The sequence below is a fragment of the Toxotes jaculatrix genome, chromosome 4 (assembly GCF_017976425.1).
Source record: "Toxotes jaculatrix isolate fToxJac2 chromosome 4, fToxJac2.pri, whole genome shotgun sequence".
NCBI lineage: Eukaryota > Metazoa > Chordata > Actinopteri > Toxotidae > Toxotes > Toxotes jaculatrix.
This window is the reverse complement of record NC_054397.1, coordinates 12482516-12507325: the sequence shown is the minus strand read 5'-3', so window position 1 is coordinate 12507325 and position 24810 is coordinate 12482516. Positions and strand designations below refer to the sequence as shown.

General features: G+C 42.0%; 3 protein-coding genes across 5 annotated transcripts in view; all 3 read left to right on the top strand.

Annotated features, from left to right (window-relative positions):
* Positions 1 to 979, top strand: part of si:ch211-113e8.10 (E3 ubiquitin-protein ligase ZFP91) — a 19004-nt gene extending 18025 nt beyond the window's left edge. Inside the window, exons 13-14 of the mRNA XM_041037342.1 lie at positions 80 to 82; positions 968 to 979. The gene's annotated coding sequence lies outside the window, so the exon portion shown is untranslated. The remainder of the gene's footprint in view (positions 1 to 79; positions 83 to 967) is intronic.
* cntf (ciliary neurotrophic factor) overlaps positions 1 to 10888 on the top strand; it is a 19365-nt gene extending 8477 nt beyond the window's left edge. The window contains exon 4 of the transcript XR_005894009.1: positions 10878 to 10888. The gene's annotated coding sequence lies outside the window, so the exon portion shown is untranslated. The remainder of the gene's footprint in view (positions 1 to 10877) is intronic.
* Positions 6904 to 24810, top strand: si:dkey-117m1.4 (serine/arginine repetitive matrix protein 1). Of its 3 annotated transcripts, none has more exons than XM_041037340.1 (9): positions 6904 to 7042; positions 14090 to 14184; positions 14496 to 14577; positions 15277 to 15661; positions 16774 to 16848; positions 18524 to 19677; positions 20610 to 21436; positions 21716 to 21967; positions 22868 to 24810. In XM_041037340.1, the coding sequence occupies exons 1-9, from the start codon at positions 6948 to 6950 to the stop codon at positions 23119 to 23121; spliced, it is 3219 nt and encodes a 1072-aa protein (XP_040893274.1). In that variant the 5' UTR covers positions 6904 to 6947; the 3' UTR covers positions 23122 to 24810. The 3 variants fall into 3 exon arrangements, with proteins under 3 accessions (XP_040893274.1, XP_040893275.1, XP_040893273.1); XM_041037341.1 differs by having other exon boundaries at positions 20607 to 21436; positions 21716 to 21952; XM_041037339.1 differs by having other exon boundaries at positions 20607 to 21436.

The window sequence follows — 24810 nt, the reverse complement described above, 5'->3', positions numbered from 1 at the left end:
TATGTGTGTGTGAGAAACAGTGGGGGAGGGGTGTATGAGAGATATGTGTGTGTGTCTGTGTGTGTGTGAAAGGAAAGAGGGAGTGTGTGTGGCTGTGTGTGTGCCTGCGTAGGAGGGAATGTGCATGTACTTGTGTGTGTTTGTGTGACTGTGTGAGTGTGTGAATGCTTGTGTGTGACTGTGTGAGTGTGTGTATGCTTGTGTGTGATGTGTGTGTGTGTGTGTGTCTGACAGAGATAGAGGGGGAGGGGTGTGTGTGTGTGTGGGGAGAGCTAGGAGCAAGCTCTGCAAATGGTGTGTGTGTGTGTGTGTGTGTCTGTGCGTGTGTGTGTGTGTGTTACAGCAGCACAATATGTGCCTGTGCTGAATGAAAGGGAAATGAATGCGGTGTGTGTGTCTGTGTGTGTGAGTGTGTGTGCTGTGGAAAAGGGTGTGTGTCCTTTATTGGAACTGTGTGTGTGTGTGTGTGTGCGTGTGTGTGTGTGTGGACCTGTGTGTAGTTTGTGAGGACTGTATAATTGTGTGTTGCTGTACATGTGCACCACTTGCATGTGCATGTGAATGTTTGTCTTCAGTAAGGGTTGTGTATCTGTGTGTGAATGTGAGTGCGTATGTGTGTGCTTGTATTTGCGTGTTTATGTGTCTGCGAATACACACACACACACACACACACACACACACACACACATATTGGGGGTATTGGTGCGGGTGATGAAGTGTTCATGATAGTGTGCACACGCAAACAGAGCAGAATTACAATTAAACCAAACTCATTCACCAGCTCCCAGATCTCCATACATTTTCTCTCACATCCTTCTTCTTCTGTCTTATCTCAGCTAAGCATCGTTTCTAAGCTTCTTGATGACTGTTACATCCTCCTGTGTGTATCAGGGCCTGGACTTTACTATTTGTCAAGTAGCTCCATATTCCACCAGTTCAGGATCTTCACCACTATCTGTAAATATAGAATGTCATGTAAATTTTGTTTAGAGGAAGTTTTAAAGTAAGTCTGGTGAAAGGCATGCACCCAGCCTTCACCAGGCATCGACAGCTAGTTTCAGCCAAGGGCTAGTTTTCCAGCAGTGTCCACTGAGGTCCTCAGTGCAAGTTAACAGGTGCAGTTTCTCTTGTTTGCTTGTTTGAATTATATTTTTGTTTTGATATGTGAAAAAATGCACTGAAGCAAATGTTTGCTTCAGTGCAAATCATAGCTCAGGCAGCAGCAGAGCTTAGATCTGTAATATACCGTAACTGACAGATGTGGACTGATTGGTTATTATCAGTTGATTCGGTCAGCTGTCAAAGTAGGCTGCACTCAAAGCCGGGGCCTACCACTCCACATAAGAATTGTGCAAAAGTACAACGGTTAATGAAAACTGGAGTTTTAAAGAATACCTTCCCCATGTTAGTGCAAAAAGGTATATTTGAGATGACTGCAGCATATAAAGACAAAGCTTCATCCACAAGGAACTCATGTCCACACAGGATTTAAGTATCATAAGTCCCATGGGAGCATGAAAACAGACTGTGCACACCTGCTTGATCCAACGCCACCAGTTTTCACTGCTGTCACCCTGAAACTCTAACCCATGTCAGACTGATCACCAAAGCATAGATCACAGAGCCTGACAAATGTTTTCTCAATTCAATAAACAGCAATGAACTCATAGTGAGATCAACAGTGAGAGCTGTCTTACCCTAAGACAGGGTTTTCTTCCCTGCTGGTTTATGTGTGAAACTACCAGATTGCTAGAGCTAACAGCTAATTGCGCATTCTGAGCTAACTGGGAGGATCTCTTCCTGGGATAATGAACATTTTCCGCCCTTGACATTTTGTGATTCGTACAGTTAAAAGCATATGCTGACCTCATAATCTCTCATTTTCACTGGGATTTCCTATTTCCATTGTTAAAGCTATAGTACATTTCTGACACTGCCTCTGAAAATGCCTAATAGTTTTAATGTAGCCCTATGCTGTAAGAGCAAAGTAGGAGGAATTCTGGAAGTATATCATTATAAATTCCCATTTAAGACCTTTTTAAATTGAACAATCCTAATTGTTCTTCAAGACTGAAATACTGAATTCTCCTGGATAAAAATGTTTGTCTTACAGCACTTTTTTTTGAAAGAAAGTTGGAAAAATAATAATAAATAATAATAATAAAAATAAATTTGTATTTCTGAGTAATCAGAAACAAAGCTGAAAAATTTCCCTTTGTTAGATATAGTACATGACTCAATTGCCATGAGCCTCAGCTGCCATTGCAATGGAGCAGTAGCAAATTCAAAATGCTTTGTGTTTACAACTGGGAAGAAAACAGTGATCCATATTCATCCAAAACTGACCCAGAATCTAAAGTGACCTGATTCTAACTACTGAATGCGGTATCTGATTTCCACCGCGTATTATTGTTATCTTCCACTCTCCTTTAGCAATTATTGCAACAAAGTTTTAGATTCAGAAGATTTTCCCTAGGTTTTTGTGAAAACTGGCTTGTGCCTTTCACCTATTTTAAAGGTTGTTTGCTAGCACAGTTACTCATCTTTTGTACTGATGATTCATAAGAAATTCATGTCCATCCAAGGCTTGGAAGGGCTCCAATTGCCAGTCACCTACCATTATCTATGCACAAAATGAAATGAACTTACATCTCTGGAATACTGAATACCTGAAATAACCCCACTGCTAACCAAACCAGCTAACCAGGAGAATGACAGAGTTTCTATCAGCTCTGTTTGAAGTCCCTATTAAAATGGTCATCAGTGATACAGACATAGGGCAGGTTCTCCCCCTCTCTGGTGGGTGTCCTCCAGTTGAGGACTAAGTGTTGAATTCCAGGTCAGCCACCTTGGACGCCAGTCTAGAGATGACTAGGTTAATTGAAAGATTAAATTTAATCAATAAACAGCAGTTTAATGTATGCAGAACAACAGATCCTCCATGGATCTGTTGGGGCACCAGGTGAACCGCAGTAGATCATGGTTTAGCCTCAAAGCATTCGTAGTCAGAGATTAATCTGACAAAAAGACATCAGTCCAAATACATGGCCTGTATGGCGTTTTCCATAGTATTGTCAGACTTATCTCTTTGCTTATTGTTTTCTAGCAATGCAATGGATGACCTATCCTGAGGCAGATGTTCTTTCAAATAGACTGTACCACAGATTTTGACAGTTCTTTCATCCATTAACACATTAACATGACACATACATAGCAGGAGTTTCCTAATATCTCCATAACGATCCACCAAAATTAATTCTTAATATGTTTGGGACAAGAAATAGGTGACACAGTTGCCTAATCATGCATCACTGCATGTGTACACTGAACAGTTTTAATAACTGTTGATGGCATTTGGAAGTTACAGCAGAAGAAGAAACAGCAAATTATATTTTATAGGCCTGACTAGGCTGAATTAATTTTTTAGGACCTGTCTTAAGACCTAATTATGGTCAGGCTCTAATAGCTTGAACTACTTCTTCTAGTTAATCTAGATCTAGTTAGTAACCTGATCAAGTCAAAACTCCACCTTGACTCACAGCATAGAGACAGCAACCTCGGCATCAATGTGAAAAAGACCAAGGAGATGGTGGTGGACTTCAGGAGAGACACCTAACCCCCTCCCACAATCTGTAACAACAAGAGAGACAGTGATAACGCTAATAATAACAGGAGTTGGAGAAAATAATTAAATAAAAATAAATTAATCGATAGATTAATAAATAAAACATAATCACAATGTCTTAGTAGTAGCTCTTGCTGGCAGAGGTAGTGGGAAAGTGAGCCTTGAGCGTGGCCATGAGCACAAAATTCCACTTATTATAAATTACAAATATGTCACTCATACAATGATACATAGACCCACTACTAATTATGAGGTTAGCATAACACATAAGTAAAGCGGCATAGGCTAAATGGGATGCTATAGGGTAGGAATGAAGCAGATAAAAAAATAAACAATTTCTTTAAAAAATGTAAGTTATTTTAAAAAACGTGCAGATTGCTTTGGATTGTGTGTTTGCCGTGTGGAGTCAATTGCACTAAGTTGCTGATTGCCAATACTTGAATGGACCAACTGAATACAGGTCTGAGTTTACCTTGACATTGCGGGTTTCACATGTTTCATGCAAACTCCATCTGACATAATATCACACTAAAAATACAACCTACCAATTTATAATATGAGAGAAGCAGCTTACACGATCTAATGTCAGAATACTGGGGAAATTATGAAAACTTAAATAAGACGAGACATAACATGACTATTGATCTCAGTTTGTAATATCCTTATATGTTGTCTCTTCTCTTCTTTCTTGTTTATTTCCTTATACATTATTAATGGGCCTTTCAGAGGCTTGATGGAAGAGTCTGACTGGTACGATTGTCAACATTGTACAGTATACTTATGTCTGATGGGCTGCCATTGAGAAATATACCAGGTTACATTGTCTACATCACGGCTCTTCATCTGTCATTGAGATCATGACAGCAGTTTAAATCAAAAGCAAAAAAGAGCCATCAGCGTTGTTTTAGGTACGCTATTCATTCTTTTTAGAAAGACAGTGATGCTCTCTCTGAAGTTATGAAGGCTGTTAAGCTGTAGGCTAAAATATACATAGAAAAATTTTATAGGTTGCAAGAGACTCCACAAACATGTTTGTTCCAGGAAATAAAAAATGTCAAAATAAATTCTGTCTTTGGTCAGTTTTCATATTAATTTGTTTTAGTGGAATACTTGGGGATGACATTTTTAGTGATGTGTTAGTTTGATACAAGAACACTAACAACTATAATTACTGCTGAATACAAAGCCAAAACCTTGATAATTGGGAGGCATAGCACCCTCTCGCTCTCTCGGGCTCTTGGAAAAATAATATGACAATACTGTATATCAACACACACTCTTGCAATATTTTTTTTGATACCAAGCATTGCTGTTTGATATTTGGAATATAGATTTTGAACAGTAATTTGCTATTTTCTTAATTTTGCCATTTTTTAAAATAATAATAATACTAGATTTGAGTCCACAACAAGCAGATATTCAAACACTGCCAAGCCTTTTGTCAGTTTTATGATTTTACATTTGTGTGGTGGAGCACATGAACATGTTGTCGTGTGTGTATTATGTGTTTAAAAAGGCTGTGCACTTGTAATGCATTATTTTATTGAAGTTCTCTGTAAAACTCCCTGAAATTAGTAGTATTTAATAACACAGTGAAAACATGGTGTCGTGAGAAATCATTTTATCATTAAAAAATTTGATTCCCTCCTCAGATACACAGGTACAATAATGAACAACATGGCTTGCTTGCAGTGGTTTGTAGAAGAGAATTGGCTTCATTATTGTTCTTGTGGGCAGTGTAACATTAGTAGGCCTATATTGTGAATTACCCACTGATTTTCATGCTTACAGCTCCAGAAATCGTGAGAGCTTGCACCATAAAATGTGTGTAAATTAGAGGGAAGAAAGTGGCTAATCAGCGTTAGTGTAAGTGTGCTTTCCTCAGTGATTACAAATTCATTAGCAAACCCCTGGAACACAATGTAATGTACTGTATACGATGTGTGTGTGTCCAGCACAAACCTTATTTATTCCATTTTCTAAAAAATCCAATTCATGTTTTCCACACATATCTTATTAATTAGCAACAAGGGCCATATAGTACTTTGTACAAAAACAATAAACTAATAGGATTTTAAGAGAAGGCAGGTGTTTTCTCACCACTTAAACACTGACCTTTGGTTTGCTGTATATAATAACAAGTGCACAACAGATAAATAACAAAATTACATAGGATTACATACAGGATCTAAATATGTTTACTCAAATCATTTTAGATGCGATGTTGATGGACGCCATTGTTGTAGACCATGTAGTGCAATGGTGTGACACTTGCTTTCAAAAGCAGATTTATCCTGATTTTTTAAATCCCCATTGGATTGTATGTAACCCAGGTAGGTTCTTTTTCTTGTTAAGATGGAAGGTAAACTAAGGTCAGTATTGATTGTTAGTAAAGGAGCAAATCACTGAAGCTCTACCCTACAAACTCACCAAATCACGCGTCAGTTCCTTAATATAATCTCAGTTTTTTTTCCAGACATACAGGTACTGACAGGTGACAAATTGCTGACAAATGTTTATCTAAGCACAGATTACATTCTCACAAATGCATACTTAGAACATACTTAAAATATTGATCATATTGATCCCGTTTTGGCAAAAATCATTCATTTAAATGTATAAATGATCAGATAGCGACCAGATTGTGCTACAATTTGAACGCGGAAGACAACAGTGCCAGTCAATTATAGATATTTTTTGGAGCTGGGTTGAGAAAAACAACAGAAGACACTGGCTACACAATATATTAATGAATCCTGTATTGTGCACATATCACATTTTATAGGGAATTGAGTTAACCTGTTGATAACAAGATGCACATCCGAGTTTGTAAAGAGCGCTAGAAAATGTTTCCTAGCATGCCTTAATATTCTTCTGTTTGAAAGACAAACTTTACCTTAATGCTCCTCTTCAGCATTATTTTATTTTAATAATTTCTACTCGCAGTTAGCGAGCTAATCACTCTTCTTGGAAACGGTCTACTTTTTCATCTGCTTGGTGAGCGCGTCCATTCCTCGGCAGGGGTGGCTACCATCGTCTCATTTATTAAAAGTGACCCGCAAATTGACGTTTGCCCCATCACGGTGGGTCTATTTAAATACGCAGTTTTAAACTCATCCCTTCGTCCGATACTGACTGACTAAGAAGACACTATAGCCTACAGTACGGACTCTTTTTCTTCTGTCGTGCTTTGCTCACCCCTCCGCTGCGCCGCATTGGGAGCGGCTGGAATAACCTTGGTGTGAGCCAGTTGAGCGGCTGGAGAGAAGAGCGAGAGGCTGAACGGTACGGCGGCGGAACATCAGCAATCGCTGGCGTGAACATGGCGGAGACCGTACGCTCGCTCTTCGACTACCGGGAACCACACAGCCTGGACAGCGACGGAGAAGGCGTCAAACCGGCACCACCACTGCGGGGGTGAGGGAGTCAGTTAATCATGATTATATACAATAGTGAAAAACTGTGTCATGATAGTGTTTTCCTCTCCAATGACAGCCAGACTCGGGTGGGTGTGTGCGCGCATGTATGTGTGAGGGTGTTTTTGATGGAGCTAAAGTTGTAAACATACGTTATTTGTCAAGTTGGCCAGCGAGTAAAAGTCCAGTCGGAAGAAATGATGTGAGAAAGTGGCGTGTTTGTCTCATGCTAGCTTGTTTTTTGAACGTTAATTCCACCTTACAAAGCAGCTCCAAAGAGGTGTGTGCGCGCGTGCGCGAGTCCGCGTCTGTGTACATTTGCGCGCGTGTGTATGCGTCTGATACTGAATTAACCTTTTGGATGTTTTTTAATTGACAGGATGCAGCAATTTTAACAAGTACTCACTATTTCTTCAACAGAAGCATGTCATATACCTTGAATTCATACTTTTTGTCAGGTAAACAGTGGGTTGTGTCTTAAACTGTAAATAACAAAAGTTTTCAGGAACATTACTGCAAATGCAACTGTTCAATTTTACAAAGTTATAAAAATGTTGGAATTAATACACTGTCAGAGCTTCCCTATGTGTGTGTGTGTGTCTCAGTAAGTGCGCTCCCGCGCCTGTGTGTAGTGTGCGCGTACATGTGGTTGTGTGAGAGACACACACACAGGGAGGGGGAGAGAGCGTGAGAGAGAAAGGAGCAGCTCTGTGTGTGTGTGTGTGTGTGTGTGTGTGTGTGAGAGAGAGAGAGAGGGAGGGGGAGTGGTGTGTGTGCGGGGAGGGGGGGGGTGGTGTGTAACTGTGTGTGTGTGTGTTTCTGCATGTGTGTCTGTGTGAGAGCAGAGGAAGGAGGAGGGAGTGTGTGTGAGGGATGGGAGGGGGAGAGAGTGTGTGCGTGACAGAGACAGACACTCAGTGTGTGTGTGTGTGTGAGTGAGATGAGGAGAGGGAGGGGGAGCACAGTGTGTAAGGAGTGTGTGACAAAGAGAACAGGAGTGTGTGTGTGTGTGTGTAGTATTGAGTGAGTGAGTGAGTGAGTGAGTGAGTGAGCAAGTAAGTGTGTGTGTGGTTGTGAGTTTGTGTGTGTTTGAGTCAATGAGAAAGAGTGTGTGTGTGTTGGGAAGACAGGGTGTGTTTGAGAGAAGGGAAAATGTGTTTTTAAATGTGTTTTTCAGAGAGTGTGTGTTTGCACGCATCCATGCCTGTTATTGTGCTTGTGAAAGTGTGTATGAGAGAGACAGAGAGAAAAAGAGAAACTAATTGTGTGTGTGTGTGTGTGTGGAAAAAGAGTGGGGAATAAAGGTGTGTTTACTGTGTGGCAGAAGAGAGAGACAGAGAGAGAAGGGATTGTGAGAGACTGTGAAGGACATGTGTGTGTGTGTACGTGAGAAGGAGCATATAAAAAGTGTATGTGTGTGTTTTGTGTGTGTATGTGTGAGAGACAGAGATAGAGGGGAAGTGTGTTAGAGGCACAGGGAAGGGGAGGGGAGAGTGTGTTTGCGCATACGTGTGTGTTAGGAGAGTGGGGGAGGGAATGTGAGTGTTTGTTTGTGTGTGTGTGTGTGTGTGTGTGAGAGAGAGAGAGAGAGAGAGCAAGAGACAGAGAGGGATGGGAGGTGTGTGTCTGTGTGTGAGCATGAAGGACTGTGTTTATGTGTAACCAAGTGGTGTGTGGGTTTCAGTGTGTGTGTTTTTTAATGATAATAATAATAATAAGTATGATTGGTAAAGGAAGAGTATATCTGATGTTTTAGATTGTGTTAATTGTGTGCATGTGTGTGTGTTGTCTTAAAAGTAAACAAATTATTTCTTGTGGTGTGAGAGATGGTACTGTAGAAACAATGCAGAAAGTGGTGAAGGAAAGAGTGTGTCTGTCTTTAAGAAACTGAGAGATGTGTGTGTGTGTGTGTTTGTGACGAACAGAGATGGGGAGGTTGTGTTTGTGTGTGTGTGTGTATCAGAGTGTGTATGTCTCAAAGAGAAGAGAGAGCAGGAGAAGATGGAGGGTGTGTGTTGCAGAGAGAGAGAGAGCACAGTGAGTGTGTGTGTATGTGTTTAAGAGAGAGTGAGAGAGAGAGAGAGAGAGAGAGGAAAAGAGAAGGGAGGGTGTGTGACAGAGTGAGGATGTGTGTGTGTGTGTGTGTGTGTGTGTGTGTGTGTGTGCACATTCACTTGCGTGTGTGCAAGCTTTTGAAACAGAAGGGGAGGGTGAGTGTGTGTGTCTTGGAAACTGAAAAAGAAGGCTTGGTAGCTAGTGCATATGCTGTGTGTGTGTGTGTCTTTGTGTGTGCCTTTTCTGTGTTTGTGTATTTGTTCTGGAGGGAGAGGTGTGTGTATGTATGTCTGTCTGTTTCTGTCTGTGTGTGTGTGTGTGTGTGTGAGTGTGTGTGTTTGTTCTGCAGTCAGTAAGAAAGGGAGGGGTGTGTGTCAAGGGGGAGGCAGACACAAGGTTTGTGTGTGTGTGTGCGTATGTGTATCTGTTTGTGTGTGTGTGTGTGTGTGGCTCCTAGACAAGGGCAGTGTGTTTGTGTGTGTCATACAGAGGGAAGGAGAGAGTGTTTATGCATCTACTTTGTTTATGAAAGAGGAAAGGACAGTGTGTGTGCAAGTATGCGTACAAGTGTGTGTACGTGTGTGTGTGTACGCATGCTCAAAAGAAAAGTATGTTTGTGTGTATGTGCTCACTGTGTGTGGGTGGTATGGTATATGTGAGAAGGGGGGAGGGTGGATGTGTGTGTTTGTATCTGTTTTATTATTGAGGATTCTGTGTGTGTGTGTGTGTGTTGGAGAGAGAGAAACGCTCTGCATGAAGGACGGAGTGTACGTGTGGCTTATTGAGTGAGTTTCTACATGTGTGTGCCGTGTGTGTGAGTGTGAGTGATTGTGTTTGTGTGTAATCCAAACGTATGTGGAGTGAGCAGAAGAAACAGTTGCGTGACAGGAGGTTGTGTGTTTGTATCCGCAGGCACACGTAATATTTGTTTGTCTGTGGCTGAGAAAGAATAATGTGTTTGATGGAACATGTGTGTATGTGTGTGTGTGTGTGTGCAATACAGAGGAGGAGAGAATATATTGTAGCAGATATGCATGAGTCTGAGAATCTGTAATGTGCAGATTGTATGCGTGCATGCTTGCCTTTGTGTGTGTGTGTGTCAGAGAGGGAAAAAGTGTGTGTGTGTGTGAGATGGAACATGAGACTGTGGGTTTGGTTATTTGAGAGAGAGAGAGGGAGAGAGAAACTGAGCACTTGGGAGAGAGAGAGAAAGAGAGAGAGAGAGAGAGTGTGTGTGCGCTTGAGTGAGCTTTCCTATGTGTGTGTGTGCGCATGTGAGCTTTAGAGAGAGGGGGAGGGGTGTGTGTGTGTGTGCGTGCATGTGAGCTTGGCTAGAGAGAGGATATTTGTGTGTACTGTGTGTGTGTGTGTGTGTGTGTGTGTGTTTGTGTGTGTGTGTGTGTGTGAGTGAGTGAGTGAGTGAGTGTGTTTGCGTGCCTGTAAGCCTGTGAGGGAGGGGTGTGTGTGTGAGTGAGTGGCTGTTTGCGTGCCTGTGTGTATCTGTGTGTGTGTGTGTGTTTGTGTGTGTGTGTGTGTGTTTGTGCATGCATGTGGGCCAGAGAGGGGGAGGGGTGTGTGTGTGTGTGTGTGTGTGTGCGCGTGCAGATGTGGACTCTTGAGCTGTGCGTGTCTGTATGTGTGCTCACGCATATGTGGGTCTTGAGTATGGACTTGTTTGTGTATTTGTGCATGCATGTGGGTTGGCGGGAGGGGGCTGTGTGTGTGTGTGTGTTTTAGTTGGAGTGAAGAAGGGAGAGAAGAATGAGAGAATCGATCGGGAGGGTGAGACAGAATGAGACAGGAATGGAGGGAGAGATTGAGGGGTCAGCCCACTGAAGGAGTGGAGGTGAGGCAGATTTGGTTGGCAAGAAAGTTCCCAGAAACTCATTGAACCAGAACTCAACACACAGACACACACTCAGAAGACCCAAAATAATCCAGCAAAATATAAACTCTGAGGAAAACAGTGTTTTTCTGGGAAAAGCTGGTGACCTGTTGGGATCAAGTGTAATTCAGGATGGTGAGCTAAGGCTGTGATGTGTGAGTAATGTATGTAAGTGTGAACAACTGTTGCAGCATTGTTGTACGACTGACTCTGTAATATTATTTTTCTACAGCAGGGGCTGGGCAAGAATTCGATATAAAAGCTATTGCCTGTCACTGGAATTGTATTGTGATGATATGACCACATAATGTGACAGTTTTACAAAACATATGTGGATAGATGATGATGCATGAAAGTGGAAGACAGCTCACTGGCTTGGACACAATCTTGATTTAACAAAATAATGCTACCTCAAGGTCTTCTTACTGGGTTTTTACAGAGCTTTCAACTGCTTTTCATTTCTTAATCAGCAGTTTGCTCAGTTGTCATCACCGTACCTAAGTTTGTAAGTGAGTTGTGGTTGAGAGCTCTTGTAAAAGGCTAGGAAGTGGACATTGCCTTGAGGCTACTTTTTCAATTTAGGCAAAATATCCTTATTAATATCATTACATCAGTTTCAGCCTTATTAAAAATCCCTATTTTTGAGTACAGATCTAAAAATGAGCTCACTTTCATATATAAATGTGCAACATATTCATCAGAAACACAGCAATGTGTTGTGACATCAAGTGTGTGTTGTTGAGCGATGCTGTTTGCTGAGGATCTTATCCATGTGTCATCATGGCTGTTGAGCTGTGCGTTATGTCGTCGTGATTTTTAGTGTTGATTTGAAGTAGATCTTTTCTCACTCTTTAATGAGTATTTAAATGCTCGTACTTCATCATGATTTCTTGGTAGTTATCATGTTTGATTTTTGAGTGTATTTTCAAAGCCAGTTTTTGTTTGGTCAGTTGTTGCAGAGAAAAGCTTCTCACGAGGAGAAGAAAAATCTGTACGTATGTGAGCAGAAATGCAGGTGCACGCTCTTCTTGCGCACTCTCTTAAACACACACAGACATGCTCGCACAGTATCACGAGTCCAGATGGGAGTGGAGTGGATCAATACAAAGACAGTGGGTCTGGTTGATATCTCTGCTGAATGAGTATCTCTCCCTCTCTCTGTTCTCTCTGTGTCTCTTTTTTCTTCTCCTTTGCTCCCTTTCCCTATTTTTCTCCCTCAGTCTGTTTTCTGCTGCTTCACTTTTTTTCTCTCCTATTCCTTTTTTCTTCTTTCCTTTCTTTCTCTCTGTTTTTTTCTTTCTTTCTCTTGTCTACATGCAAACACGCACGCATGCAAGTGCACACGCACACGGACACACACACACACACACACACAGTAATGAACACTTCAAAATCCAAAGCACGATCTTCCTATGGCCTAGTTTTAAGAGCCTCCAATGTCATGCGAGTAAAAAATAGACTGACGGAAAACAATATTGAGATCTGTGGAAACAGAACTAGCCCAGAATCGGCAGAGGCGGGATCAGTTTGGCTCTTCTGTACGAGGTGGTTTTGGCATGGATTTAGTCTGAAGAAGATAATCTCGCTTGGCCATTCTGGGCTCACACAGGTGGCTGCGTTTGAGCTCTCTGGGGTAATGGCACACTCCTTAGTGGTGATCCAGGGGTCAGAGCACTCAACTGTTAACACTAACAAGATTTCAGAATTGTACTATGGTCAGTGTGGTCATTACTGTTTGGATTCAGTGTGTTGATTTGTCTAAATAATTTGAATAATAATAATTACAGTAATAAGAATAATATGTGGATTTGTGTTCATGGGAAGTTTTTATCAACTGCGAAGCATTACATACTTGTGGGATTTGTTTTACCTTAAGTCATAATATAACACACATTCCTCTCTAAAGTAACAGGCTAACCAGTTCACTGTCCTGTTCCTCAGTTGTTGAGATTTCTATGAACCTCGATACTTTTTGAAATGGGTCTATAGCATCTAAATCTCTCAGTTACTCAAAGCTGGTATTAAATGTGTGGTGAGTGAGTTTTGTACTGTTTTTTTAACTTATTGCTTGATCCAAAGGCATCTGATTTATATCACAACATTATTAGTTTTATACTGTGTTTTATTTAGGCTAAGTTCTCATATGGCTGCTTGTGTTTGGATAACATGTTGACATTTGAGAAATTTTGTTTCTTTTTTTTTAAATGTGAAGAAGTGTTTTGCGTTTATACTCCTCTAGATAAGGATTTGAAGAAATAATTGCTTTCTTATCAGTTGCTTATCAGCACTAGTATCCAAAATTCAAATCATACCCAGCTCTATTTATATGATAGTGTTTTTTTTTTATCTTGTTCATATATATTTTTTACGTATGTAAATGTATATGTATATATTTGGGTGTGTGGTGGCAACATTTTCTTCTGGTCCAGACTGTACACAGTTTGAGATTTAAAAAGTGAAATAATTACTTACATTTCTTTAAGGGTTAAAGGTTAGAAATGCACTGCAGAGAATCTCCTATGATGGTCACAGGGGACAATATTCGTATTCACATATAAATTTTGACAGCTCAGTGAAATAAATGTGAATAGGTTGAAATGCAAGAGAGGTTACTCCTAATTACCGGGGGGCATTTTTATCCTTTAAATGAAAACTTCTCAGGCATTTTATGAACATTGAAGTGTACTTTTGTGCTGAGCTCTCTCTAATTTCTGAACCTGATGTGTGGTGAGGAAAGATGGCAAAGTTTCAAAATCGGTACGTTCAAGAATATCTTTGCTGGGAGTTTTGCAGGTCTTGAACTGAACTAATTCCCTGCAGGTCAATCAGTGGAGAATGTGTAAAATCTAAGACCATGCACTCGAGTTTGCTGCTTCAGTCATACAAAGAAAATAGCATTTTAAGTAAATGTCTCGTTGCTGTGTCTTGTTTCTGTGCTTTTATTTTTTGGTATTTCATTTGTTTGTAAGGGAGGGCTAAACGCATTTTGTATTGATCCATTAGGTGGCCATCAGCTTATTGATCACTCTGACCTGATTGATGTGAAGTTTGGCCAGTAGGCCAATTGATTAAATGATAATTGCGTGTGTGTGTGTGTATTCTCTGCAGACGCGGCTGTGGAAGGAAAAGGAAAGGGACACCCGTGAAAGTCTTTGTTACACACACTGAGGAAGAGAGTGTGCCTGAACCCAGCTTCAGCCCAGGTGTGTGTTTGTGTGCGTTATATCTGTGTGCCATATTCTTGCTGCCATCAACTCTGTGTGCTTGTGTCTGTGTGATTGGTGTGGGGGTGGAGCATGTGCAAGTGAGTGTGACCTACTTCTGCACGTGTATGTGTATGTGCTTGTCTATGTGCGTGCTGTGATGTGCACCTGTGTATGTGCTCCAGGAGATGGAGTGATGACCTTTGTGTGTGTGTGTGTGTGTGTGTGTGTGTGTGTATGTGTGTGTGAGTGTGTGTGTCCCTGCATATTTGTATGTAATTCTTCTATACTGACTGTTCCTGTGTTCTCAGGTGATCGCAAGGAAGCAGCGGAGAATAAACGGCCCACACTGGACGGACCATTCTGCAACACAGAGCCTGTGCCTCACAACTGGTGAGTGAACATTTGTGTGGTTTTATATCACTGTGACTAGAATACAGTATTTTTGCTGTTCGCATATTATGCTAAACATTTCATACAGATATTGTGCGTGTATGCAGGCTAATAAATGGTTAAAGAGTTCCTGGAGGCCTGTCTAAAGGCCACTTCTTTCGCTCAGGTTTTAGATTTAGAAAATAATGAATGGTTGCTGATCTTAACTCAGCACTCGAGGACAGCTTTGTCTGAGAGCAGCACTTGTGACTCTCAGTCGTCAGGACTCTCAAAGCCTGTAGGTTTAATAATAATACAGCAATTTGTGTCAATAAGATGACAGAAAGTTAAAGGGAAAAAAACCCAGAGGCCGTGCTAAAATTTTTAAATTGCTATTGTCCCACCAACAGTATAGGAAACTAAAAAACTAAAATAGAAAAGCAGCACTCTCATTTGAGAAGCTGGAAACAGTAAATATTTGGTATTTTTGCTTGATAAATGATTGAAACTGTTATTCAGTTCTAGAAATCATTGTCAAATAATTCTCTCAGTCATCTAATCGTTATAGAACTAAAAAGGCAGACAGACAGATGATCTTTCCAGTCCAAGCATGAAAAAACAGAATATTGTGGAAATAGAATAGAAACAGACCAACAGCATGTGTTGACTGATGAAGATAGTGAATTTTACTTCCAATCCCCCACCCTTTTCACCTCCTAGCGGTCCGTCGGAACAGGCTCATGACAAAGTCTCCACTGGATCCAAGACCAGCTCCTGCTCAGCCTCTACACCAGCCCCAGCTCCAGCTCCAGCTGCTTCCTCAGCCCCAACTCCAACACCAGTCCCAGCTCCTGTCCCGGCTATGGCGACTTCAGCTCAGGCCCCGTCTCTGACTCCCGTGTCCACGGCTCCGGCAGTTCCAACAGCTCCAACAGCCTCTGCTCCTGCCCCAACCGCCAGCTCCTTCCCTCCCTCCCCTAATTGTCGCATCCGAGAGGTCCATTGTGGCAGCCAGGTGCGGTTGGTTGTTATCGCCATCCGAGACATCACCAAGGGGGAGGAGATCACTGTGGACTACAGTCTGACAGAGTGGGGAGAAAACCTGGTCAGTGCCTTGAGAAACATATTCAATATAACTACACATGTATTTCTGTCACACCTGTAAGCTCTTTTAAGGAAATTTATTCCATCACCAGTAACCCAAAAAATGATTTTTACTCTTATTTTATAGTTTAATTTGTCTAACCTTTGTCTAATTCCAAATTCAAATCTAAACTCAAGTTCTGATCCCAAACCAACTGCTTCAGTAGGCCAAGGCATGAAAATGATCTCCTTCCTCAGTTTCCTTTAACTATCTGCCCTCGGCTACTTGGTCCTCATAAGTATAAAAATACGCTCATTCACTGTGCGTATCTCTGATGACTTCAGATAGGCAACCATATGTGTATTCACACACTGTTGATCAGCTTCACACACTCACTGTCTGTCACACGCGCACACGTGTGTGTGTGTACGTACATACGTACACACACACACACACACATTCACACACACACACACACACACACACACACACACACACATTCACACCACCCACTGTGCACACATTCATGCTACACGCACACTGCTAAGCAAGGCATGGGGTTACCATGGTGATGGCTGAGCTCCAGCTCTCTCTCTACCTATAGTGCTTTAGCAACAGTAACCATGGTTATTACATGACATCTGTTCCTTTAATGGATCTCATTAGATTGGATCAATTTACTCAACAAAATGAAGATAAGAGAATCTGTTTAAGAAAATTAAATTCTGAAAATTGAGAAATTGACATCAGAGGTTTAAGTGTGACCAGGGTTGCTTACAGTTTCTTTGAACGCATATTTGAAGATCTTAAATTTTGCTGAGATAAAGTCTAAAACACACCATTTCATGTTTCTATTATTGGCTGATTTGTTATATTTTTAGCATTCCAGCCTGATTGATAACCTCTCCTTTTGACTGATGAGATGTTGACAGCATTTGAAAGCATATCTATTTTCACTGCGTTTGTTTGGCTTGTTTGGGGGAGATTTGGACTCCTAATCAACCTCCATGCTTACAACCGACTGTGGAGGGGTGTCCTCCCGTGCTCTGAGTGACGGCTTAGGCTGATTGTGATGGCAAACATTAATGAGCAGTGAGCCGGCTGTTTTAATGTGACTGCTCTGTGTCCCACAGGGTTTCCGTGGTACTGTGTCTCCAGCTCAACACGAGTGTAACTCTGACACTGAGAATAACAACAATATCAAAAAGGTAAGAGAAAAACACCCCGTTTTCTAAACACACACAATTTTATTATTTAAAAATCGATAACTTGCACACCAATGTACACCACCGTCCTTACACCCAGTGTTGTGGAAGGTAACATTTCATACTTTCCTAAATTACTTCCCTTAAGTATTTGCCTGTTTCTTTACAAAGATAGGAGTCTACTATTATCAACACAAATACAAATATCTACCTTTACAGCAGGTTTCAGCTCATTGTTTAGCTGCCCAGCCCACTACTCTTGGTTCACTCTACCTGCTCTCAAAACATAGTTTGTGGCTGCAGTAGGCAGATATTTTCATTAAAAAAGCGATAAAAAACCCAATATACTCTACTTGCTCAGCACCAAACAGCAGACAGACTGATTGGTGAAAAATAGGGTAGTATTAGAATAGTGAGTATTTAGCAGCTCGAGCCAGATATTTCCATCAGGAATTAGTAAAGTTTAAAAAAGTATGAATACTTACAGTAAATGCATGTATTGCACCTGATACTTAATTGTGCTCTGTGTGGCTGCCTAACATATATGCAGTAAAAAAAAAAGAAGCACTGACTCACTTTACAATACAAACAGAATATTAGAGAGCAAATCTTGTTGAGGCGGTTGTGATGCACTGCTGTGCCTAGAGGATGCCACCTGTCTGGGTGTGGGTGGACAACCCTGATGTTGGACTCAACATAATCATTATCATAAAGTCCTCCTCCCTCTCCGCTGGATAACTGTTTGATTATGTGTGTTAATGACATAAGATGTCATCGAGTTTAACTCCTTTAAATTAAAACAGCACATTAACCTGCTTATGCTCTCTGTTGTCTTTCTGTGCAGACAGTTCACTGTCAATTATTTTGCCAGTAATGGTAACCTTTTGCTTATTGCTTTGAATTTTAATGACTCTCCTGACTGCAAATCCACTGACAACATTAAGTATAGTAAATAATAATGACGTTCTTGTAGAAAACAAAGAAATGAAATTGAAGTTTTAGAAGAAACTGAAAAGTTTTCTATTAAAGGATAACTTGTTTTTGTCAGTGGAGTCTGGTAGTGATATAATGGCTGTATTCTGGTTAAACAAAAAGGATCTTTCACTTAGTTAAAAAAGGTCTAACTCTGTATGAGTCCTATCCATAATGCTGTCAGACACTTATAGACACAATAATCTGAGCCTATCATTGGCAAAAAAGAGCACTTTAGTGGACTGACTTTGATGTGGACAGTGGCCCTGTTGTTTACATTGCAGCAGCTGATTTGCGGTTGCTGGGCATACCAGCAAGATTTATTCAGACAAAACAAGACATAAAATACAAGAAACGGGTTGTTGTTGTTGTTGTTGAGCAAATTGTCACTTAAATCCCAAATCAAAGAAACACGCAAGACCCCAAAGACACAAGGCTCAAGAGCAAGATATGAGCTCAAGTGATAATGTTTTATAGAAAATGTAATCACTTTACGTCTGGGTGGTAAATTATTTGTTTTGGCTTCCAAAAGAGGGCATGATAGAAAAAGGCTGAGAACCACTATATTAAATAAAATATTCAAAATTTTCCCACACTTTAACAGAGCTTAAACCTATTCAAGTTTTGTTTTTAAATCATTATATTAATACTAAAAATATGTTATTAGAACAGCAGGTGACGTTCTTTTTTCCCCCCTCACCTCCAGGAGGATGAGCCCTTCTCTTTGACAGCCCAGCAGCAGCAGCAGCAGCGGCAACAACAGCAGCAGCAGGAGTATGTCACCCCCTCTTGGTCCCTCTCCCCCTCCTCCTCCCCCATCTCCCACTCTGATGCTAGTGACTCAGATGCTGGGGACGAGGACAATGCTAGCCCTCGCGGGCGAGCACTACGTCGACGCAAGAAACGTCGCGGCACTCCTTCAAAGAAAAAGACCCCCCATCGGATCCCACCCGGACGGCCACCACCGGTCTCCTCTGCCAGCGTTCCTCATCACAACCGTCCTCTCCCTTCATCCCACCCTCCAGCGCAGTCCTCCCCTCCCTGCTCGTCTTCCTCCTCTTCAGCTAAACCTGTGTTCAAAGCTCCAGCTCCACTGGGCTCCAACAGCACAAGCAACGTCAACACGAATGTCCCCAGAGGAGGAGTATCTATAGACTCCATGCGCCAAACCTGCGAGTACTGTGGACGCCATTTCCGCTCCCTTGGACGTCACTTAGACAAACATCATGCCCACCAACCAGAAGTGTGCTCTGCCCTCGTTGAGCGCTACACACAAATGCCCCGCCTGCATGCACAGAACACAAACCCTGCCACAACTCACACACACATTCAGCAACATTCAAGGTCCTCACAGGTCGTGGGTCAGAGCCGCAGTTCAGATCTGCCACAGGGTGGCATCCAGGACCTTTCCATGTCTCCACCCACTCTCACAGCAGCCAACCAGTCACCTTCCTCCTCTGGAAGGAATTCCACCCCACCTGTGCTGACTCCTCCACGAGGACAGAACGCAGTCCCAGTTTCTGTCTTAAAGAGGAGCCCACCCCCTGTGACGGCTGTGACGCAGTCCAGGAAGGGAACAATGAGGAGGCTTAAGAAAGACAGACAAGAGGAGGAGGAGGAGGATGAAGAGGACGAAGATGAAGAAGATGTGGAGGTTGTGGAGGTAAAGAGACCCAAAGAGGAGGATGTAGAGGTGGTGTCTCCTCAGTCCTTCAGCATCAAGTTGGCCAAAGAGATGGAGCCACCAAAAGAAGAGGAAGATGAGGAGGATGAGGAAGAAGAAGAAGAGGAGGAGGAGAATGGTGTGATGGAGGTAGAAGATGAAAGTGGGACAGAGGATAAGGAAAAGGATTTGCTGAGGTATTATGACGTCATCTATTTTTTGAGCAAATTTGTGAGATTGTGAGTGTGAGTGCTGGTCATCTTTGAAAAATAAACATTATAATCCTTCAGTATATGAATAATTTGTTCCCTGCAACTGCATAATTTGTTTGATTCCACATCTATCAACAGTTACAGCATAACATATATTTGAGAGATGCCAAAGATAAACCAACATTGTGTTCACAGCTAAACCCTAAAATATATTCATGTATTTCAAAGTCATAATCAAAGTAAAATTGCATTAAACCAAAAAGATAAATTTACACTAGATTGTCTGTTTCCTGACAAATACTATGTTTATTTTTCCATGATGACCAGCAAACTGTCGAAACGATGTAGCAAAGAGTGTTGATAAAGAGATTTAGTCTAACTTAAGTCTTCCAACTTAGTTTTAAATTAGTTCTGCGCTTTTTGGGTATTTCCACACAAAAACATAGGTGCTAGGCCGCAGTGAACATACTAACTGCCACAATAACTTAATACTGTTTATTTGTTATTATTTAAGGTGAGGGCACAATTTAAAATAGTTGATGCTTGTTGGTTTCAGCTTCTCATATGTGATTATTTGAATAAATAAATAAAATAAAATAAATAATAGTAAACTGAAGATCTTTGGCTTTTGGACTGTTGGTTGGACAAAAGACATAACAATGGGCTGTGGGCCTCTTTTAGACATAATTAATTGAGAAAAATGAGATTAATCAGTCATGAAAATAATTATTGGCAACTTTAGAAGGAAAAACTAATTTAAGCACACATATTTCACCAGTGATACCTGCCTGGCTCCGCAGGAACATGCCAGCTGGTACATTAAAAGTTGTACAAACAAAAAAACTCATTAAGTTTTTGTAAGGTAATGGAAACTATTCAAATGAACTAATCACTCACTGTCTTTCTGTTTTCAGTAGTTCGGGGCGTCACCACATGCTGCCCCTGCTCTCCTCTTTGTCCTCTCTGGTGCTCTACCTCCGTCGGCTGCAGCACTCTGCCTTCTTGTCCCTGTCTCGGCAGCTGCAGTCAGCCGAGGCCTGGCGCCTTCTCTGCCACTCCAGCCTGGCTCTCTTAATCCTGTACAACCGAAGACGTGAGTGTGAGGTCTCCAAGCTTTCCATAGCTGAATATCGTGCCCGTGTCACTCCCCAGTGCCCCGTTCCTGTCCCACCTGGCGCCCCTCCAGCTCTCACCCCTCTAGAGGCCTCGCTGTCCCCCTTTGAGCGCCTGGTGCTTCCGCATCTCCCTAGAGTTGGGGTCCAGGGTAAGCGTGGACGTGTCCAGCCCCTCATCCTTCCCCCTCACTGTGAGCCATGCCTGGAGCTCCTACTGCAGACACGGCAGGATGTAGGAGTTGATCCTGCGAACCCATATGTCTTTGCCAGGCCCTACCACTCCCCTGCCACACCACTGCGAGGCACTGATCTACTCCGCAGCCTGGCCCGCTCCAGTGGTACCCGCAATCCCCGTGCCCTAACCCAGACCAGGGTTCGCCGCCAGGTAGCAATCCTAACTCAGCTGCTGCTTCTGGGAGAAGGAGAGGAGCCTGGGCAGCCAGGAGGCAGCGCTGTGGAGAGGCTGGAGCACTTCCTTGAGAGGGAGTACCATGTGACACAGAACTGTGCCGGAATTGGCCAAGACCCAGGCCTGATGGGCAGAGTGGGCCGAGTCGTGCTTTGTGGAGAGAGAGATGGAGTACTGTTCAGAGGGATGAGCCTGAACCACATCTGCCTGGAACTGGATGGTGAGATGAATGGATGGCTGAACGTATGAGTGGGATTGATGGTTTGTTCTGTTGTCCAAGACAAGCTGTTTCTCCCCTTCCTGTATGGTGTCAAACAAGCCCTAGCTGGAAAAGGATTATAACCCCCCTACCAGTTTTTGTGTAGGTTTGTGTGTGAATGGAGTTTTATCGGAAACTTGGAGATTTGTAACAGATGAGTCTAATCAAGTTCTGCTCTTGCTTTCCACTCCTTCTTTACCTCCTCTTTCCCCACTACCTTTCCTCCGTCTCTCTTTCCAGTTATGTCAGGAAACTCTGCAGACTCGTACTCAGAGGGAGAGTCTGAAGGAGAGCAGGTGAAGGAGAAGCCGGAGGTGCCCGCCCCTGCTGCTGCTGCTCCGAACCCTACACCCACCCTGCTGTATGTCAGGAAGGGCAAGAACAACGGGCGGGTGGGACGACCGAAGAAGCTCAAGAACACCCACCCACCTGCTCTGCCTCCTCCGCCTCCACCGGCAAACCGCAGGAGAGGCTCAGGTCAGCCCAAATCAGGTTTGTTTGGGTCTCACGTATAAGTGTAAAAAAACGAGATGTGGAGCAGCAGGAAACAAAAAAGCTGGAAAACAACAAAATAAATTAAGCAAATGTGCAAGTGAGATTAAAAACACTGCAATCACACCTGAAGAGCGAAAATCAAAACAAGAAAATGTCAATGAAATAAAGACAATGAAAAACACACACAAAACAACTAGCAATCATAAAAGAATGAACAGCAAACAAAAACACTACAAGAAATCTTGTATGTCTCCCTCCACAAGGTGGCATCAACATTAGCAGAAAGGTAGAGAGAGGGGAAAGAGCATCACAGCAAAGGCAGATCAAGCTCCTTGGCTCATCAGACAGACTGCAAGTCAGTATGTAAGGGTAAAGTACAAGGTGTATCAGTACATATTTATCACAGCAGAGGAGGTTCACTGGTCAAATTCCAGGAAATGCACACTGCTGTGAAAACAAACAACAAATTAAAAAACTATGTATAGACAATGGTCAGGATCCTCTGCTTACAATGAAAAAGATTCAAGACATGTTCTTGGAAGGTGAAAACTATTTTTTTTAAATATATAAATACAGTGATTTCAATTCCTAATTAACTGTAAATCTGATAAATAAAAAAAGTAAGGGATGCATATTAATGAAGTGAGGAATGTTAGTGATGTTGTACATGATTGAAAATGACCTAGATCTGATTGGAAGTGACCTAGATCTTCATCAGTCAGTAAACTGTGTTCCAACAGTGTCACTTAAACATCAACATTAGAAGAAACTCCAATTCCTGGTTCTAATACTGAGATTATAATACCGGACTGGAGGTTTCACCACCCTCATGCCAAATGAGAGAAGGTGTTAAAAGACATATAATCTGAATCTCCGTTCATCCTCTCTCCCTTGTAGGAAAGCGAGGCGTTCTGAAGCGTCCGTGGTCAGAGGCGGAGCGCGCGGCAGTCGAGGAGCACCTGACCCGAAACATCACCGAGCTCAGAGTCCCCGCCAAGGCTGACTGTGAGCGCTGCCTGCAGCAGTGCCCCCTCCTGGTCAGCAACCACCGCGACTGGCGAGCCATCAAGTTCTACTGCCACAACCGCATTCAGCTACTGAAGAAAAATCAGCGGCGTGAGAGTGAGCCACAGCCCCTTACCGTTTGCTGAGGAGTGTTGAAGGGGCCGGGGGAGGGAGGGGGGTGAGGGAAGGAGGGGGCCTGGAAAAAGGATGTCTGGTATGGCGCAGCTGATCAGAGCAGATTCTCAAATGGTACCCTGCTGCCCAGGAAATGCACTAATTTTGAGAGGACAGTCATAAATTTCACTCTACTCTTCTCGTAGAGTGGTTTGTTTTGGACATGGTTTTTGATTTGACACCTGATGGCAGTTTTACTTTGAGCCACACAAGAACAGAAATTTCAATTAACTTTCTCGCTGCTCTACTTTAAGGTCTTAAAAAAAAAAAAAAAATTACACTAGAGTCTTTATGGTGCTCCTGTTTTCAGGGTTACAGTGCAAGTCTTGTCAAAAGCAGTGTACTTGGATGGGTGCCGTTTGAGACATGCCTTGGGGGACTTCAGAGACCATGGCACTGGCCGCAGCCTTGTGTTGTGTTGTATATGGACTTTTTTTTCTTCCTTCCAAAATGGATACACTAAACTGAAATGTAAACAAGGGAGGCAACTGAGCCCTACAGTGTTGTTATATGAACGTCGTGAAGTAGCATTAGTGTTTCATGCACTTGGAGACGTTAATAGGACAAATGGCCTGTGCCTGGGCCACACTTTTCTTAATAGTGGCTTTATAATTAGAGTAGGCCTAACTAATGCTAACCTAGAAGAATAGCCCAATCTTTCCTCAACCAAGCTAGTTCTTCTTTTCATACAGCTGACTGTGCAATTCTGACTATGGTTTCATTATATTTGGACCTTAATTTACATGTAAGGTACTAGGTGATGAATGAGATACGCTTTTGCAGTTACTATGAAGTTTTTTTTTTTTATTATTGAAATGAAACAATATTATGATAATTTTCCGAGTTGTGGGTTTCATGACAGAGAAAATTAAATGGCATCAGAATGTTGTGAAGTTACTAATGAATACCTAAGATGTTTAGTTAAACCACGAACTCCAAGAACTATACTCTAAGAGCTGTTGACCTTTTATTTCCCCATAAACAGACACTCAAAATGTCAGCAGCTACCATTTTCCCCAGAGGAACAGTATGTTCATGTTTCCTGTTTGTTGTTTTTTTTTTTCTGCCTGTTGCACATTTGTTATTCAGAGAAGTAAAAAAGGTGCTATAGGCCAATAAGCTGGATATCACTTTATATGTGGAGAGGAGATTTCATATGGTTGTGTTAAAAGTTTCTTAAAAAGTGGGCATTTATCAGAGAAGTGATTGTTCTGTGTCGCCACGTTTGTTGCATTGTCTGTGTCGTCTTTCCGGCTAGAGCTCCTCCTGTCCTTTCCCAGCCACACTACACAGTTTGCAGCTCGACTAGATTTTTTTCTCTTCAGTGTTTCTGGAAATCGGCGTCCATCGGACTAAAACCTCCACGAAACCTCAAGACAGATACTTGAAGTTATTTAAATCTTTTGCAGAATCTTTATGTTCTTTCTTGCTCTAGCCTTGCCAGTTACATTGTACATAACAAATATATTATCATTATGCTAACTGGTTGTTTGTGCTAGACTATATGTAGCTTTTTTCCATTTCTGAGTTATTGCTATCTGTACATAAGCCTGTTTGTAAATACTCCTCAGAGAAACAAAGAAAAAACACAATGTATGACATGCCTTGGTTATTGTGTTATGTTTTTTCTTTTTTTTTTATAAGTCTTATAAAAATTTAAA

Bases quoted from the DNA above. Each gene is read 5' to 3' on its own strand.
- si:dkey-117m1.4 (XM_041037339.1), top strand. From the start codon at position 6,948: ATGGCGGAGACCGTACGCTCGCTCTTCGACTACCGGGAACCACACAGC. The intron at 14,185-14,495 runs GTGTGTGTTTGT...CTGTGTTCTCAG, and splicing joins TGAACCCAGCTTCAGCCCAG to GTGATCGCAAGGAAGCAGCG. The intron at 16,849-18,523 runs GTAAGAGAAAAA...CCTCACCTCCAG, and splicing joins ATAACAACAATATCAAAAAG to GAGGATGAGCCCTTCTCTTT.